Genomic DNA, 18,880 nt, shown 5'->3' on the forward strand with positions numbered 1-18,880 from the left:
TATGTACGTCTTGAATAATAATAAAAAAATTATCTTAATTTTGGACACTTGAGAATTACATTTGAAAATTCCTTTTTAAACAAAGTAATTTATTTCATTGATGTAAAAGGGATGACTCTCAGAAATTTATAACGATTGTTTCAAATGTTTTTGAAAGAGTACACACTTTTAAATGGAAAGCGAGATTCGGAGCTATAAAAAGGGAAAAATAAAACTTGTGATAGGAAGAATTAAGACTTTTTCCTCGAGAAAAAGAAAAGAAAAAAAAACTGTTTCGTATGAGTAGTGCATAGGTTATGGTCATACAGATATGTCTTGTTCGCTATTTTTGACTTTTTGTATTTTATTTCATTATATTAAATTTATTGTGTTACTGAAAACCTAGCTTCAATGATCCATTTTAGCTATAAACACATCAAAATCTCCACTTGGTGATTAATAGTTTATAATGGGGAATAAATTGTCACAAGCTTTTTCGAATTAGATATTATTTATCATACTAATTTTAGGTCCAAAAATAGGTATTTTCTGACTTTTTTTCTCTTAAAATATATTGCTTTGCAGCTCTTTACATTACATATTTGCATTGTGTATTTATTTGCGTATATATTCGAGAATATTTATCATTATACATCGTTATCGCTTTTTTAAAAAGAAATCAACACTTTTTAATTTTTTAAATTCCAATAAAAAAATACTAATTTAAATTTAAAAAGCAAGAGTGCGCTGAACTTTTTTATTTTCAATTTATGCAGCTACTAAGTAACTATTTAGTAGCTACAGAGCACAGAGTTTAATCAGCATGAAGTGAAATAAACAAAATAAAAAAAAAAGAGAAGAATACAGTAAAAGTCAATTTATTAATAAGGGAAAAAATATTATTGTTTAACAGATTCTATAGTCTTGCTATCTGACTCAGATACTTCAAGTGATTTAGATTCAACAACTGGTTCAGATGGTATGTCAATGTCTGGAAGGAAATATGTTCTCTTAATTGGCTCTTTAGGAGGTAACCAATCTGGGATGATTTTTCCATGGATTCTCCATGCTCCATTAAGGCTAGTAATATGTTTTTCAAAAACTATATATTGCAAAGTGTCTTTTAGAGTGTCTTCGCTTCCGTACATAAGTCGCCCAAAACGATCATACACAGCAAGTGTCTCCTGTGAAAACAAACGAAGAGTAATTTGTGCAAACATATTATCTCTTTGCTGCATTTCTTGGCAACGTATATGCACAACTCTTGGGTGCTCTAAAGTCTGAATATATTTCCATTTAATAACTTTGTTCTTTACATTCTCTGTAATTTCCTATAAAATAAAAAGTTGTGTTTAGTTTTTTAGGAAAATTAAAACAATAAAATGAAAATTTATAATGCTAATACTGTGGGCCAGAAAGCTTTTTAAAATTTAAATAAAGTAAAGTACAGTAAATTTAATATTAAGAAGCATTGACACCAGATTTTTTTTTCCAGATTATATTTATTTATTTTACCTACCATCTACTGCTTTGGGGAAATTAATAATTATTTGTGAACCTCATTGATAGCAACGCAATCTTATTTGTTTCCATTCAAGAAAGAAGTTCCTTTTGAACTATGAGCCTAATATTTCACAAACAAAAGTAGTAATGAATTTCTAATGTTTTAGAACCCAGATAATTCAAAGCTGAAGTGGGTACAAAAATAATTTTTAATTTTAATCCATTAATTACATAAGCTGAATTTTTTTTGGTTTTAATGTGGGAATAGAATATGAAATATAAATTGTAACCACAAAAATACATATCAAACAAAGCATAATCAAGAATGCTAATAGTGCCATTTTCATTCAAATAAAGCAAACATGTATCTTTTTTTTTAAAAAAAAATTAATAAAAGGAATATTCACTTATAGTTTATAAGAATCTAAAGAAATGCGCATTTCATAAATCATGGCAGAATTGAGCTTATGTGGGTGGTAAGTTAATTTTCGACAAATTACTTTACCATTCAGTTTTTTAAATTCAGAATCCCATAGTTACCAAATCAAATAAGTATATATGACTATAAAAAAGCATTTTTATTTAAAAATAGCTACCTCATTATATATGCTTTTAAAAAGTATTTATCCTTGTCGGCAAACATACACTCTACAGCATTTCGAGAACACAACCATTTATGTTTATTAACATTTTGATAATCTATTTCCAATTTTTGAGATCCAAAATCTAGTGGTTACAGATTCAGCCAATTCACAAATCACAATTTTAATAATTATGAGAATTTTAATATTATAATTGAATTTAGTTTAAATAAAAGCATTAGATATTTCACTTAAAATAACATTCTGATAAACAGACACAACATATTTAGCAAGTATTTTATAAGTTTGAGTTGATAATTATAAACGAAGAAACAATCAAAAATATAAAAGTAATTGTTCGCTACTTACAGGATATGCCTTTTCAGTCACCAACTCATGTAGTTGATCCTCATCATACCTACGGCAAATTAAAGGGATATGAATTATAAGATATATATTTAAAAATTTTACATTGATTAATGGCAACGAAACATTATTTAGTTTAATTTAAAATTGTTAAAAAAGTTATCTTGACCTCATCTGTAAAAAGACAAATTTTCTTGTTATTTAACTGAATACTAAAATTTAATTTTAATCTATGATAAGTTTCTTCAGGCAAAGTAAAGCAATAAAATAGATAATTAAATTACTAATCAACTACATGAACAACAAACAAAATTTTTTTCCTTAACTAATGTCAGAGATTTTAAAAAATATATTGGGAAAAAAAATCGATGGACCTTTCTATAATACACATTGTACTAGTATAATACACATAGTATTTGAACAATATGCATCCTGAATTGAATTTTTTTCTCTTTTACATTTCATTTAACACATCATATTTACATTTAACTTTAAGATTGGTCACAATATGTAAATGAGAAAAATGCAAAGTGTTTCAGCAAGTCGAAAAAAGCAATGAATCATAAAAGACAAAAATGCCAAAATTTTACCTTGGTGTCAAAATTCAGTCTAGAGATCTTACAATGAATCAGAATTGAGTAAGCATAGTATAAAATCAATTTTAAAGAAACATTAAATAAAAAAATTGTAACATAACCCATAACAATTGTAAATTGTGATCTAAAAAACTATATTCTTTTTAAAAAAGAAACCAAAAGTTAGTAATACAATAAAAGTTTTATTCACACTTACTTCATTAGAGCAGTTTGTGCTTTAATATAAATATCTTTTGCATTTTCAGCAAAAGTTGGAATATCAAATTCATAGTCAGTGTTTCTGATTTTTCTTAAGGCAAGGTATGATTTCCCTTTCTTTCCAATACTATCATAAGTTTGTTTCATACCCTAATTTAGATATTATATAAATAAATGTAAGTGTCATAAAGTAAAAAAAAAATTCATTTAGAGATTTCTAACATTGAAGTAAAATCATTAAAAGAAGAAAATATTACAATATGGTACAATATTACAATATTTACAACAAGATGGTCAAGGTATGCAGAGGTAGAAAAAAAAATCACCCTGAATAAATCTTGATATAAATATTGAATTTTCTCTAATTATATAATACAACTTAATAACTCCTTATGCCCACTTAATTTATGCTAGTTATTAAAAAAATTGAACGAGTTCCGTAATTTGTAGCCAAATGGAGAGGGCTTCAAATTCCTTGAAATGTAAGCAGTCAATTGTCTGCCCATTTTATGAAAAATTCAGTTCAAGTTTCTATGTTCCATCATAATTCTTCATTTTATAATACTCCTTTTGCCAATATTTTAAATAATTCTGTTAGAAAAATAAACTGCAAAAGAAAAGAAAAAACCTTAAGGAATATTCAAATCATGATTTTTTGGAACATTTCTACTGGATCTGAATTAAACATTCTGCTTGAAATGCACCAATCAGATTCTCAATTTCCTAACACTTATTTGTTATGTCACTTCTTTGTATAAAACACTTAGTATAACATTTAGTATAAAAAATTTTAAATAAAAGGTTTGTTTTCAAATTTTTTTTAACACAAATTATTTAAAATTTATTATTATTTTTAAATTGTTTATAGATATAAAAAAGAGAAGAACAGAATATCTTTTATTGAATTTTTTAATCTCTTTAAAAATAGGAATTGTTGACACTGCTTTAAGGTTCTGGAATGGACTGCAACAAGCTTCGTTTTAGGGAACTGATTCATTGTTTAAATGACACAGTTCTTAAGTTTTCTGTAAATCATTAAGTAATCATTTGATAGGTAGGCATTTTTATTAACGTCACACTAGAGTTGCACAATGGGCTATTGGCAACTGCCTGGAAAACATCCCTGAGGATGATCCGAAGACATGTCATCAAAATTTTGATCATCTGCAAAGGGGATGGCTCCTCTGCTTCGGTAGCTCTACTACTTGCGCTGGAAGTCAAACACTTTACCGTAGAACAGTTTAACGATAACCGAGCAACCTTGGTCCCCAGGCAGGCTGATCAAAGTGGTCACTCACTCTCTTACTGACCGAAGCTAGTGATGCTTGACTTCAGTGTTTTACTGGGAATCATGTCTTTACGATCAGTCCACTGCGGGATTATTAAGTAATCAGAGGAAATTATAAACTAAAGCACTCCCACAGTTTGTTACAGAAGTTAAAGTTGCACATTTCCAAGAGAAATGACACGTTGGTGTCAATGTGGTCACAGTGAACCAGTCCAGGTAAGTTAGTACAGATCTGTCACTTATGAAATTCACATTCATTCTGAGTACACTTGATTTCATGAAGTTGCTGATTTTATAAAAAGTATACAGATAATTAGAAAAAAAGGTGGTTTCTTACTTCACATTACAAAGACATTAAATTACATGTACATTTTATTTTAATTGTTCTAATTTACAATTGAAATTTTGATTAAACATTCACAGAAGGATTTTAAAATATTGATGTATTGTTGTTCAACTAACAGAATTTGAAATTAACTATTTAACATCGCTTGAAAGTTTATAAAAGTTTTTATAACTTTTTTAAAGTTTAGTTTTTGAAAGCTTATAAAAGTTTGCATGTTTTGCATCAATGCAAGGATAAATTTGAATACATTTCAAATATATCATAGAGACTTACATCTTTCCATTTCGGCATGCCACTACTAGATTAAATTTAAAATGAAAGTTTAACTGCACCCTCAACCTTTATTCATACCTGTATCATATTAGAACACAAGAAGAAATTAGGTCAAAATTATGGAGTGGCTTCACTTATTTTGATAAAATTTTAACAAAATAGTTATTATTTATTTCTATGGTTTAACTCATTGAATATATGAGTTTCAGTTAATTGTTTATTTATATAATTTTTTTCAACCCTACTGTAACAGCTTCAATTTTTTCCTAGCTGTAAGGGTTAATAAATGGGTGATAATCAATGAAATTGAATGATAATAGGACTTTCAATAATTTTCTTGAGCTCATAAACAGTTTTCATTTGAAATCTCTTACAATCCCCTCTGTTTCATTCTTTTTTTTAACTACGATCCTCTAATTTCAGTACTTTACTTCAGAAGTGTACTTCTTGCTTTTAGGATGGTTTCTTTTGTTCGTGGGTGAAAAAACGGGAATTTGTTGTCCTTAGACTTCACATTTATTTCCAGAACTTAGAAAATTCAAAATTTTGTGGAAGAAAACAGTACATTTTTTTACATTCTTAAAACATGCTATCCAATAGCAGAATTTAAAAATGAATTTATAAAATGGTGATAATAATGGTTTTAGCATATTTTGGCATTGTTTATATTCTTACAGATTTTATTATATAAGCGGCAGCTATTGCATCCATTGTTCTCAAGCTGGTTAAGCTTAAAGCTACCATTTTGAATAGAAGTGATTCTTCACAATGATAGAGCAGGTTAATTAAATAATAGCATGGATTAAATTTCAAATTCCTTTGAAATTAATTTATACTTCTGTCAAAGGATACTTTATGAAAACAAGATGCATATATTTAATCAAGATATAGAGAATTTTAAATCTACAATTTCTTTAAAATTTGATTTCTCAGCAACAATCTACCGATTTCGCTCAAATTTTGTATTTTGTCATTACACGGCTAAGCTTTAAAACAACATAAAAAAATTGTATACCTTAGAATTCAAAAGTCTTTTGACTATTTTTAAATAAAATAATAAAAAATAATAAATATTTACTAGAATTTATTTTTTGCATGGAATTATATTTGGATAAGAAAATTTCATAATTGTGTGCTTTCAATTCTCTTAAAACTACCAATTTGGTTAAAAAGCTCTTGAAATATGGAAAAACACGCAAAAAGTAAAATTAACATTAATGAGTACAAATTTTCGATTGTTTTTCTGACCTAACTACGGGGACCATTTTTTCCCAGATTGCAGCTACCCACCATACTTTGGGGATAAGAAATCAGAATCCTTCGAAGAAAAGGTGTGTTTGTTCAAAGAAAGTACATTTTTGATTTCGTAACTTAAAATATGGTAAGTACTAATTAATTAGCATAATTGAAATCATCTTTTCGAAGCATTTAGATTGAGTCTTAGTCCTGATCATTAGATCAAAAGTTATACAGGGTGGTCCATTTTATTTAGGCATATTGCACATTTGTGCAGAGTAAGCAAACATTAGTAAAACAATTTTAAAATTCACATCACATAAACAAATCTAACAATAATTATTAAAATAAAATTAAAGTAACATAAAATTAAATAAAACAGATCATGCAAGTAATTTTTAATATTTTTTTTAATACACATATATAAGAAATCCTTACTGGAGTTGAAAAAGTTGCTGCTTTTGCATCCCCCTCTGGGGGAATATATGCATCCACAATTGAACCTGAAAGCATAAAGAAAATTGATAAAAAAAACTTATTTAAAAAAGTAACGAAAAGAAGGTAAAAGTAAGAAAACAAAATGAAGTTGTTGGAAACATTTCTAAGAGAATTAAAGTAAATATTTCAAAAACAGAAAGCATAAAAGCATTTTTTCACCACAACATTGCAGTTTTATTTATATATGTGTATTACTTTTGCTAAAGCCCTATTTACGTTTAAAACAGGCTTTAGTAGAAAATATTTTCAATATTTTGTTGACGGGCAATTTTACACAAAAAGTATGCCATGTCACTGCTATAATTTTGTAATTGTATATAGATATAAAGTAAAACATTCTAAATATTGTTTTCATTTCCAGACATTGCAGTCAATGATGAGCTATTGCAAGTAGTGTGTTGATATTTATTTTCTTTACACTTTATTTTCTATATTTTACAAGATATTTATTACTTAACGCGTTTTATTCTATTTAGTTTCAAATTTTGTTTTTAGTGTATTGATATATTTTGCTTTGGCTATATTGATACAATATTAGAAAGCACTCCTTTTTGCGGATATAATCGTGTGAGCTGATGAAGAGATTATATATATACATTTTCACTGCATTTTTATTAATTTTTTTTAAAAATAATTTTCTTTTTCTCATTATTCTGTGATTTCTTCCATGTTTTCCCTACTTTTTGAACTATTTTATGAGTCTTATATACTTGCAGCTTATGTGCAGCAAATATAACTTATCAATTTTCTTAATTTTCTTCGTCTTTCTCTTTGTTCTTTTTGTATTTATTTATTGGGCTATTTTGTATGTATATATATATATATATACATATACACAATCTAATTCCTTGCTTTTGTCTTTTTCTGTTATTAAATATATCTTTCGAAAACTATTATCTTAATCCTTTTACTTGTTCTATCATCTCTTATGACTTAAAGTATACTGGAAAATTTAGTTCTTATGTAGCCATAACTTTAAAATCAAAATGATCCTATTGTAGAGTGAAAAAAACTTGATTTGCTTCCAGGTATAGTAAACCTTAAGTAGATTCCCAAGTATTTAAAATTGCAGCAATCAAAATTTTTGTTTCTATTATTATAACTCGGAATTTTGAGTTTTACTTACAGAAAATAATAAAACTATAACAAGTTGAAAATAGTATTATATAATAGTTTACTGCTACACAATAAATAAATTACATTCATAATCAATTATATGTTTTGCAATCCAAAAATTCATTAATTACAAAATTACAAGTTCATTAATTACAGAACTTCAAGTTTAGTTAAATTTGGTAAGTTTTGTAGCCCTATCAAAAATATAAATTGATTAACATATAGAGAGGAAGGGGTTGTGAAAACCAAAGATTTTGATATCAATCATTTTAAGAATTGAACTTAATGACTTTTGTAAAAAGTTACATGTATACTAAATATTTAACAATCAGAGAAATAATCCTTTGTTTGGGTTTTATAAGTTTTATTACATCGATAAAAATTAAAAATATACCTAAACAGCTGACGTGCATTGGCTTTTCATACCATGGCCTATTGGGGAGAATACCAGATTTCTTTAACTTAGCTTTCACTTCATCGATGGGAAGATCTTGGTCTCGACGTTTTTCATCATAATCAGGCAACTCAATTTTTTGAAACTATTAACAAAAATAATATAATAATAAAAATTCAAAAAAAAAAAAAAAAAAAAAAAAAACACAAAACATTATAAGTGAAAATTTTAAATATGAAATTAATAACTTTCAAATAATCATAATTGGCATATTCAACTAGTTCTATCATCAGATAAGAATTTCATGCATATTATAATTTTCCAAAATATAAGTAAGTTCATGCATAAATCAAGACTCCTTTTCTTTATTTAAATAAAATTTCTAAATAGGGATTTTTAAGCTTATTTAGCGCAACTCTACTTTGTCATTAACTCATAAAGAAAATTATAGTTTTAAGAGATGTTTCTGATAATATTCTTTCCTATCTCTAATATGACAGTAAATAAATAAATAAGAGAATAGTCTAAAATTTTTTTACTACATTGTGTTTCCATATTTTTTGAGCTGCATGATAGTGCACTAGTTTCACACTCCGAGTAAGGTTACAAATATTTATTAATAAAGTCTACTTAAATAATTATTTTAATTTTTTTTTATTTGTTTATAATGCCAACAGGGTAATTTGTTTTTAAGAACCTATCTTTTTAAGAGTCAGACAGGTTGGAAACTGGACATTTTTGATTTTGTTGAACTTTTCAGGATATGTTTTTTATATAAAACTACAAATTTTTTTAAAATTTTATTTTGACAAAATTTTTTTCTTCAAAGTTGTGGGGGTTCAAGCTGAAGATCCTCTGGAATTTTGGGAAAACCACATGAATTTTAACGTGTCAATACTTTTTGTGAAATGAGTGAATCACACCAATGACCGTTATTTTATGCTCGACTATTTCTTCACAAACTATTAGAGCATAAATACTTTCAGCGGACCTTTGAATTGAATGTTAAAAGCCATTCAAAATACTTTGAGAAAAGACTATTTTCTTAGACTTTAACTATCAAGGTCTATTTGTGAAAACAATGAATCTCAAAAGTATTTCTGTGAACACATACTAATGAGGAGAGCCTAAAATATCAACATACGTATGATGTATATTTGACCTGGCCTTAAAATAGTGTGAAACTGAAATTTTGACCACCTTTCAAGGCTTTTAATTACCTTCCCTCAAACTAGACAAGAATAAAATTTTCTGGAAAAGAAGATGTAAGTATAGCAGAAACAAAATCAATTCACAGATCTACGGCAACTAATTCAACTTTTATATAATATGGCCCTGAACTTTGAAGCCTGCATTTAATTAATATAGAAATAATAATTAGAAAGCTGCAAATTGTTTAAAGAAACTTGATCTAAATCTAATATGAATATCTGTAGGCCGAGACAGCCTGGTCGGTAGGGTGCCGGGTTTATGTCCAAGAGTTCATGGGTTCTATCCCCACCAGCCAAAGACTCTCTGTGTAGTAAATAGTGACTGGCAAAGTCCTCCACGTTTCCATAACAAATCAATACCTCTGGGGGTACTGATCCAGGAGATTCCTTGTCTTCTGCATTGGTTCAAAATTACAAGGCTACAGAGTTGAACATTAGTAGTCGTAAACCCAAAAATTGGGTCGGCTGTTCAACGACGGATATAAAAAAAAAAAAATTAATATCTGAAGTTAACCCTTTCTTCCAAAGTGAGCTTTATTCTCTATTTAGAATTTACTGAGGGGGAGGAGGCAGAACATACTCTTTGCTAAGTAAAGAATATAATATTCACTATGTAATTTTTTACACTGAATCCAATGAAATCACTAGTAAATCAATAAATCTCAGAGTTAAGAAGTTTTAGAGCAAATTCTGACTCATACATATCTATGCATTTGACATTGCTATCCAGGCAAGTAAGGTATTAATCCCAATGCATTTTTAAAGCGATTGAAAGGAGCATTTTAATTCACTAACAGTTTATAAGTTAAAAGAGATTTGAGTGCAAGAAAGAGAGTTTTACACTTTTTTGCACATATCTACTTAAATCTTTTAAATTTAGGTTTTCCTATCAGCACATAGGACTGCCTTCCTTTAACATAAAAATTCTTTCAGATGTTAACTAAGTGATAATCACCAATGAATGTTACAGCTTAATGCTAGGTTTCAGACCTTTGAAATGTTTTTAATAGATAAAAAATTAATATGGAGTAAAATACCTTTTGATGTAACATAGTTTAATGAGTTATATTGAATAAAATAGAATCAACATAAGTGCAGGTTACAGTTCATTACACCTTAATTTAACTAAAATTTGGTAAGCACAAAGTCACCCTTGCTTGAGATTACTTTGAGCATGTTTCAAACTGCAGCAAACAAAGATAATTAATCCTGATAGGGATGTTTATTACATGAAAACTGCTTTTCTTTCAAAGTGTTATAATGAGAAGATTCTTCAAGAGAGTAAGACTCCAGCAAAGATCCAACATAAGAAATCTAAAAACTACAAAAATGACATTGGCAGAAATGAATGCTGACTTCTGTACATGAAATTAGCATAAAAAAAAATAAATACAGTAGGGAACCGATTATCCGGAACGATCGGGACCATCGCTATTCCGGATAACTGATTTTTCCGGTTTTCTGAGTCGCTACAAAAAGCTGTTTTTTTATTGCTAAACCCAAATAAAAAAAAATATTTTTTTGAAAATAATCTTAAAAAGAAGAAAAAACGATGGAGTAATACACTAATGATTATTTCCAAAATGATGGTAAGGTAAACATCTTTCAAAAAAGAAAGAAAAATCCAAAAATCTTATGAGGGAAGAAAAAATTTTTTTTTTAAAATGGAGGGAAAATTTATCGAATTTCGTTCCGGTTTTTTGGTTTTCTGATTTCCGGATAACGGGTACTGTACTGTAACAACTTCAGAACAACAAAATAAATTTATGTAGCACTCTAGAGAATGAAAATGACTAAAAATAATCAAACAAGGAAATTATGAAGAAAGAAAATGACCGAGTAAAAAAGCTGTTTTAAAATAATAGGCATTTGGGGACTCTATGATTCATCCTATCCTTTTGCATTGATTTCAAAAATTAAAATATTACAATAGGGCAGTACAAGAAATCAATTTTTTGTAATAATAAAAAATAAATAAAGATGTTTCTGAGATTTCCTAATGAGCACCAGAAGCACTTTATCTATTTTACTGTTTTCATGCAGATTGCAATAGCCAGGTAGGTAAGGCATTGGGACCATGGCCAAGAGGTCAGGAGTTCAATCCCCGTCAGTCGAAGACTCCCCATGTAGTGAATGGTGCACGTTAAATTTGTTATGTCACAAATTCCTCCATGTTCCCATAACAAATTAATACCTCTGGGAGTACTGGATTTGAGATTGATTATTCTCTGGTTCAGGTGAAAATTACGATCTGTGGATGAATGAATGGGTTTGCCCTATAAACGGGCTGTGATGTGCGCGTGTGTGTGGTTGAAGTAGTGTTCTTAAAGGTAGCTATAGATAGCACCACTGAAAAACAAGAAATGCACTCTCTGCCTTAAATTTGCTTGGTTTTATCAAACAAGCATGCTGGTATTTGGTAAGTCATATTAGAAACAACAATAAAGCTGTTTTCATGTCTTTATGCTTCACAAATTTTATTAATAATTTTATGTATTAGATTTAATTCTTACTAAGATTAACATTTATATCTATATTGCTTTAGAAGTTCTCAATATAAAATAAAATCATGGGATCAAACTCATTCTTTGTAGGGTAAAATATTATCAGAGATCTCCTTTAAAATAAAAAAGGGAAGGGTGCTTTATGACAAACAAGGACCTTTTCAGTTTTGAACAGGGTTGGGTTTTTGACGTCAAAAAGTGGTTTTTGACATGACAAGGGTATAATACTGAAGTTTGCCAAGAAAATATATAAACTTCAAAACTACCAACAGTTGCCATGCATTATATTGAAATTTAATTATACTATAGGTAATCAGCAGGTTTTAAAATATTTTTTAATTAAAATTAAGGTAAAATAACAGATTTAAAATCTCAGAAATTTATATTCAAATGCATGTGCAGAAAAATTTTGCACAAAAATTTTTTAAATATTTATATTTTGAAAAAAAAAAATTTTTTTTGTTGATACTATGCATTTTTGACATATAAGGAACATATAACTAATATTTATAAGGAACTTACAAGTTATGTCGTTTAAATACAAACTTGATACAAGTGTATGAAATTTTTTTTTAATGTTATACCGAATATCTTTATTGTCCAGTATGTTAATTTGAATTTAAAAGTAGTCATATTTGTGAATAATGATAAATATAATTCATATTGTTTATTATATTTATTTATAATTATTACACTTATCATTTTAAAACAATTTTTACCTCTTAATTTTTTTTCCCCACTTGTATTAAGAATACAAATAATGCATATCTTGAAAGCAAGAAGTAATTATTCAACAGCTGAATATTTAGATATTCAACAAGACTTAGTAATCAGCAAAATGAAATTCACAAGTATTTGGATAAACTAAATTTTCAGCATAGTAAATGAATAGGCTGAATATACTGTAAATCGACACTAACTACTCTGTGTATTTAACAGAAAGCACTTAAATTTGTATTGTCTTATGTTAAAAAGATTATTAAGAAGATTTAAAAGAATATTAAAAAGATTTTTCTTTAAAAGATGTCTAATGTACAAAACTGCTAATGTTTATCTTTAAAAATGTCTAATTTTTAGTATAATCTATACTATACACTAAATTTGGTTACAAATAAATTTCTTAATAATATCACTGCAGATTTTCAATAACACATGAAAATGAATACATAATATTACAAAAGACGTGAGCTTTCAAAAGTACAAGATTTTGGTTACTATTCAAAATATAAGTAAGTTTCTTCAAAATTTTTAATTTATTTTTTCTAGAACATAATTAGAAACACTATCCTTTATAAAAAATATATAAATTTTATGTATTAATTAACTTTCACATATGAATATAGGTTTTTGACATTTTTGACAGTGAGGTTTTTGACGTGACGGTTTAAACCATGGTTTAAACTGTCAAAAACTGTCATATGTCAAAAACCTGCCAACCCTGGTTTTGAAGGGCACAAATCTTGCTAAATATATTAATTATATCTAGCTAGATTAGTGCTATTTAAAACAGAATTAAAAAATACTCAAATAAATATGAGAAATAATAGTATTTTATATGGCCTTAGTCTAAAAATAATTTCTACTAGTTATGGTAATCTGAAGTTCCTGGTTTCTGTTAATAAACCCGATTAAAGTAAAAAGAGAGCATTTTATTTCTAAATTAAAAAAAAAAGAAAAAAGGAACAACATATTTTCAAAATGGGGCAAGCAGGTTGCATTTACCACTGTAAAAGGGTAGGCAGGGTGGACCACTCTTCTAAAAATGGTTAGGGAAAACATGATATTACCACTTTATGGACACTTATATAGCTGAAATGTTTAAAATTTCAAAATCCAATCTAATTATTATAAAATTTAAAAATTGTAAAGATGAGCATTAAAAATAACTTTATTACTATATCTAACATTGAATTGTTTGTAATGTATAAACTAAAATTTTATTTTTCAAAAATATATTAAATATTTACTTTTTCTTTTCTTTCTCTTTTAAACTTAGGATTCCAATGTTTATTTGAAGCCTGTCTGCTTTGAATGTTGAAAAACACAGGTGGCATAAAAAGGATAGAGAACTTTGATGCATTCCTATACATAAGGCTATTACACTGCAACAAATAACAGATTTGATTAAAATCATATTTTGACAATACTGAAGGTCATTTAAGAAACTATAAGTACAAATATAAACATATTCTGTTGTTCAATAGTTTAAAATAGATGTCTAACTTTAAAGAGCATTAAAACTTCTCTCATATAAAACTTTGCTTTTTCTTTAATAATTTTTTTAAATGTAAAATGATAGATTATTGTCTGTTTGAATTATAAAACCTTTGTAGCTAAAAAAATATATATCCTACTTTAAAGAGCATTAAAACGTCTTTCATATAAAACCTTGCTTTTTCTTTAATAATTTTTTAAAATGTAAAATGATAGATTATTGTCTGTTTGAATTATAAAACCTTTGAAGCTAAAAAAATATTTTATTAAACTTTATCGACAACAGTTTCTTCTTCTAAACACATTGAATGCTATGGGGGTCACTGGTGACCGGCACTGAGTCTGTTTGTAGCATCACGGTCACCGGTGAAACCAAGATTATTAGAAACACATAATTCGAGTATATGTTTAATTTTTTTATATTATTATCGCTACTAAAATGGTTTGAAGAAATTAATGCAATATACAACACACAAAAATTGTTTTATTTATATACACAGAGATGCCAACTTGCTCCGGACAGCGAATAAATATTTTCAAATGGTAGATTATTAATTGTGATTCTTGGTTTAATAAATTCAATTTACTAGATTTCATCCACCATTATTTTTAAATAATTTGTAGGTTTATATAATTCCGCACTTTTTTCTTATATGTTATGCTAAACCTTTGAAAAAACTAGCAAAATCTCTCTAATATTTGCAAATTTAGTTTGTCGTTATTTAAAGTTTGGCCAGACGGGCAAGCCATGTAAAATTAGCGTGGCATTAAATGAGTTAACAACATGAGTTGATTCTTTAGTACTATTGAAACTTCCTTATTTAAAAATCTGCAAACCCTCCAACTTTAGACACCAGGTTTATAGTAGTACTTATGCAATTTATAATTTAGAATCAAATATCTTTTACCCACGAAACTATATACATAACATACATCAAATCAGTGACAAATCGTAAGAGATTACATTGTACATTTTAGCATGCATTTATGGGATTAAAATAATAATAATTTTTCATGTTACAGGAAAGCAGAAATAGCTCTTTAGTCTAATTACCAAAGATCATTAGAAATTTGTACTGTGATATAAAGTAAAATAGCAGTAAAATTTCGCCGATTTTATGACTTTACAATAGTATAGGGAAGATTTCCATAGTAGTATCTATCCCAAAATAATTTCCAAAACCACAACATATTTTTTAAAAACAAACTCTGCAAGTTAGGAAACCCGTTGGTGACTTGAGGACGTTAGTAAGAGCGATCTATACGGAAATATCCCAGTACTTAAAATTCCTTATTTAAACTATTAAAAAAATGAAAATAAGCACATCAAATTCTCATACAAAAAACTAGCATAAAATATAGACAGCACTTATGAAAAATATTCGAGAAAGGAAGCACAAAATATTTAATATTAATCTTCAACTGCACATTTTAAAAGCAATTTCATCAAAGAAACATATAGTATTACCTTTAAGTTGCGAATAATTTGATGAGCCATATTTTTTAAGCGTGCGAGATCCAATAATAATATTATACTATAAATATATTATTTAAACTGTGTGGCATTTAATTATTACAAACATAACATAACATTAATTGAAAAAAAATAATATACAGATAAAACAAGAAATTCATTCAAATAATTTTGTTTGAGCTTGCCAATGCCTTGTTGCTCTTCGTAAAATTGCTCAGCTATTTCAAATAATAAAACTGTTGCTTGAAGCTTGTATAGAAAAGAAATACATTAAAGAAGATGCGACGAGCTTTTCTTGCTACGCTCAGATGTCCTTATGTGTTGCGACGTCACTGCTAATGATCCATAAAATTAGGGGTTCTACATAAAATTAGCTTGTGTTATGGGCTTGTAAATAAACCTGAATGATTTTTATCGTTATGTATAACAATATTTTTTTTTAAGTGAAATTCTAATGCGGCTTCATCACCGAAGTCAAGCATCACTGGCTGCGGTCAGTGTGCGGGTGGGTGACCACTTGGATCAGTCTGCGTAGGGACCGAGGGTGTGCGGTATTGGTCCTCGTTAAACTGTGCTACCGTAAAGTGCTCGCCTTCGCGCGCAGGTCGTCGGGCTACCGAAGCGGGGGTGCCATCCCCTCAGCAGAGGATCAAAATTGTGATGGCATGTCTTCGGATCATCCTCCGGGATGTTTCCCAGACCGTCGCCAATAGCCCATTGTGCAGCTCTAGTGCGACGTAAATTAACAACAACAACTAATGCGGCTTCCCTATATTTAGTCGCCTATATTAGTCCCTGGCAACGATAAACAAAACAAAACATTAATAACAAGAAAAAGTCGTTTGGTTGCCTAGCAACCAGCTAGAGCTGCAGTTATTACATCAGCAAACGATTTAAAACAATTATTCAAACTAACTGTTTATTGATGACGGAACATCTTTATTGCCACTATCTAAGGCTCCTATACTAATTCAGGGGCTCTACCACTATCCACTGCAGGTTCACAAGCTCTGGCAGACGTTACTGGTGAAGAAATTGATTACTGTGAGCGGCCTGTGTTCCTTGCAGGAGATTTTAATGTGAATTTCTCGTTACCTGAAGCTGAAACATTATTAACCTTCATTAAAGACAAATTTGGACTGGAAATGATAAATGGTAGGAATGATCCAACAACCAAGGGGGGAACTACAATTGATGCGGTTTCTGCAAGAAATATTGAAAAAATAGAACTCAAACATTTCGTATCTTACTTAAGTTATCATAATCCCATTGTAAATGTTATAGATTTGGATATTTCTCCACTCGAAAATGATAGTTAAAAGATGCGATCAATTGTGAATTGTGAGCAATGTTAATAAAGTTTGTATTAAAGAATCAATATGATTTCACTAAAAATCAATTTCTACCCCTTCCTATTTTCATTTCCACATTACGAGGTTTCACTTCTTCCGCGCGAAGGGACTCCTCGTACTATTTTTATTTGTAATTAATTTTTTTAAAATTTATTTTTAAAAAAAAATAATAACATTAAAGTATGTGTTTTGGGTGCTACCCCCCAATATTTATTAAAGAAATTAATGCTTATTGAATTGAACAATTCACCGTCGCCAATAGCCCATTGTGCAGCTCTAGTGCGACGTAAATTAACAGTAACAGCAACAGCAACAACAATTGAACAATTCAAAAAATTTTTCAGCCCTAATTTAGATCAAATTTTAACCAAAAAATAAATCTATTTGAAATATTTATTATAAATTATTGAATAAAATTTTTTTAAGTTTCTTGCCTATTAATATTAAAGATGGGAATAAGCTTATCAAAAATTATTTTTAGAATTTTAAAATTGCAAGTAATTGTATATGTTTAAAATTAATGTAATTTTCAAAATTTTTACATTTTTATATGTTTTTGATTAATATATATAGTAAAATACACTGCCCACCAAAAATTGAAGTTTAACCCGTTTCCTGTTTCTAATTCGAAAACGAATAAATATAGTATTAAGAGATTTAGGGAAAGGGTGCAGTTTGTGCCAATCAAAAAAGAAATGTTAACATTTCTCTCTTTCATTGGGTTCTTAGAGAAAACAGAACATTACAGTCTAAAGTGGAAAATTTTCTTTGAAACATTGTAAAAATTATTTTAATAAAAAATGTGGTCTCTCCTAACTAGATTTGGTGTCATCAACTTTCCATGCCACCACTTAAAATATTGAAGGGCGAAATGAGAAGTGAGACCAAACCAGGGTGCAGGACTCAAAGCAATAGTCTTGAGCAGTCAACCAGATTCTTGCCAGGAGAAATAGATGGCCAATTCCTAATGACATGGATTATATTTGTTTCCCTGATAACTTGGATTATACTCGTTAAAAAAAAATAATGGTTAATCTATGAGAAGGTGACGTTGATATAACGCATTTGAGATAAAACATATTTGATAATTAGCGATAGTTCAACGTGATAGGGAAGCAAAGGTTCAATTAAATAAAAGGTGAATTTTTAATGTTTTCTAGCTACTGATATCAATAAGCATCAGATTTTCCCAAAAAACACATATTTTGCGCCAAAATTTATAACATTGTAAAGATTATGTATGTAAATTGGTTTTTAAACAGCAAGAACACTCTGAAAATTTTAAATTGTGCTTAAATAACCTAATTAAAAAATAGGTTTTAAAAAGGGTGACAATTATCATGAAATCCTTTTAATTTAGGGTTTTAATCATTTCCTTGCCAAGTTTATTAATATTCTCAATAGTTTCCGAATTTATTTGATGCTCCCATCTGGAGGAGAATTTTAGAATTTCATAATATTTTAAACGGCGAGATTGGTTTCTATGCGAGAACGTACGATTTATCTAAAAATACTGATGTATATTTAGAATTATTTATAGCAAATCATTCAAAATTTATATTTGTCCAAAAACAGCAATCATGGAAGCATAAATTACGCCAACATTACCAATTATAAAAATTTGCTTTGAGTAGGGGGAAAATGTGTTATGAAAGTATGAATAAATTACTATCCATATTACATTGTCTTTTAAAGACTTAATTAAGTGCTGAGCATATTGCTCTTTCATAAGCGACACATCTTCAAGGAAA

General features: G+C 28.3%; 1 protein-coding gene across 1 annotated transcript; it reads right to left on the reverse strand.

Moving 5' to 3' along the window:
• Window positions 1–841: 841 nt before the first annotated feature.
• On the reverse strand, window positions 842–16,100 carry LOC107436953 (large ribosomal subunit protein mL45). Its single transcript, XM_043054572.3, has 7 exons — window positions 15,772–16,100; window positions 14,057–14,191; window positions 8,375–8,519; window positions 6,805–6,869; window positions 3,222–3,373; window positions 2,433–2,481; window positions 842–1,310 (listed from the first exon to the last, which is right to left on the reverse strand). Exons 1-7 carry the CDS (start codon window positions 15,799–15,801, stop codon window positions 879–881), a joined length of 1,008 nt encoding a protein of 335 aa, XP_042910506.1. The 5' UTR covers window positions 15,802–16,100; the 3' UTR covers window positions 842–878.
• Between the last annotated feature and the right edge of the window lie 2,780 nt (window positions 16,101–18,880).

The sequence above is a fragment of the Parasteatoda tepidariorum genome, chromosome 2, assembly GCF_982258835.1.
Source record: "Parasteatoda tepidariorum strain Cologne lab strain chromosome 2, Ptep-v5.0, whole genome shotgun sequence".
NCBI lineage: Eukaryota > Metazoa > Arthropoda > Arachnida > Araneae > Theridiidae > Parasteatoda > Parasteatoda tepidariorum.

Excerpts from the sequence above, each read along its gene's own strand:
- LOC107436953 (XM_043054572.3), bottom strand. The coding sequence starts at position 15,801 with ATGGCTCATCAAATTATTCGCAACTTAAAG. Across the intron at positions 14,192-15,771 it reads AAATTATTCGCAACTTAAAG|TGTAATAGCCTTATGTATAG; the intron begins GTAATACTATAT and ends TATTTGTTGCAG. Across the intron at positions 2,482-3,221 it reads GCACAAACTGCTCTAATGAA|GTATGATGAGGATCAACTAC; the intron begins GTAAGTGTGAAT and ends AATTTGCCGTAG.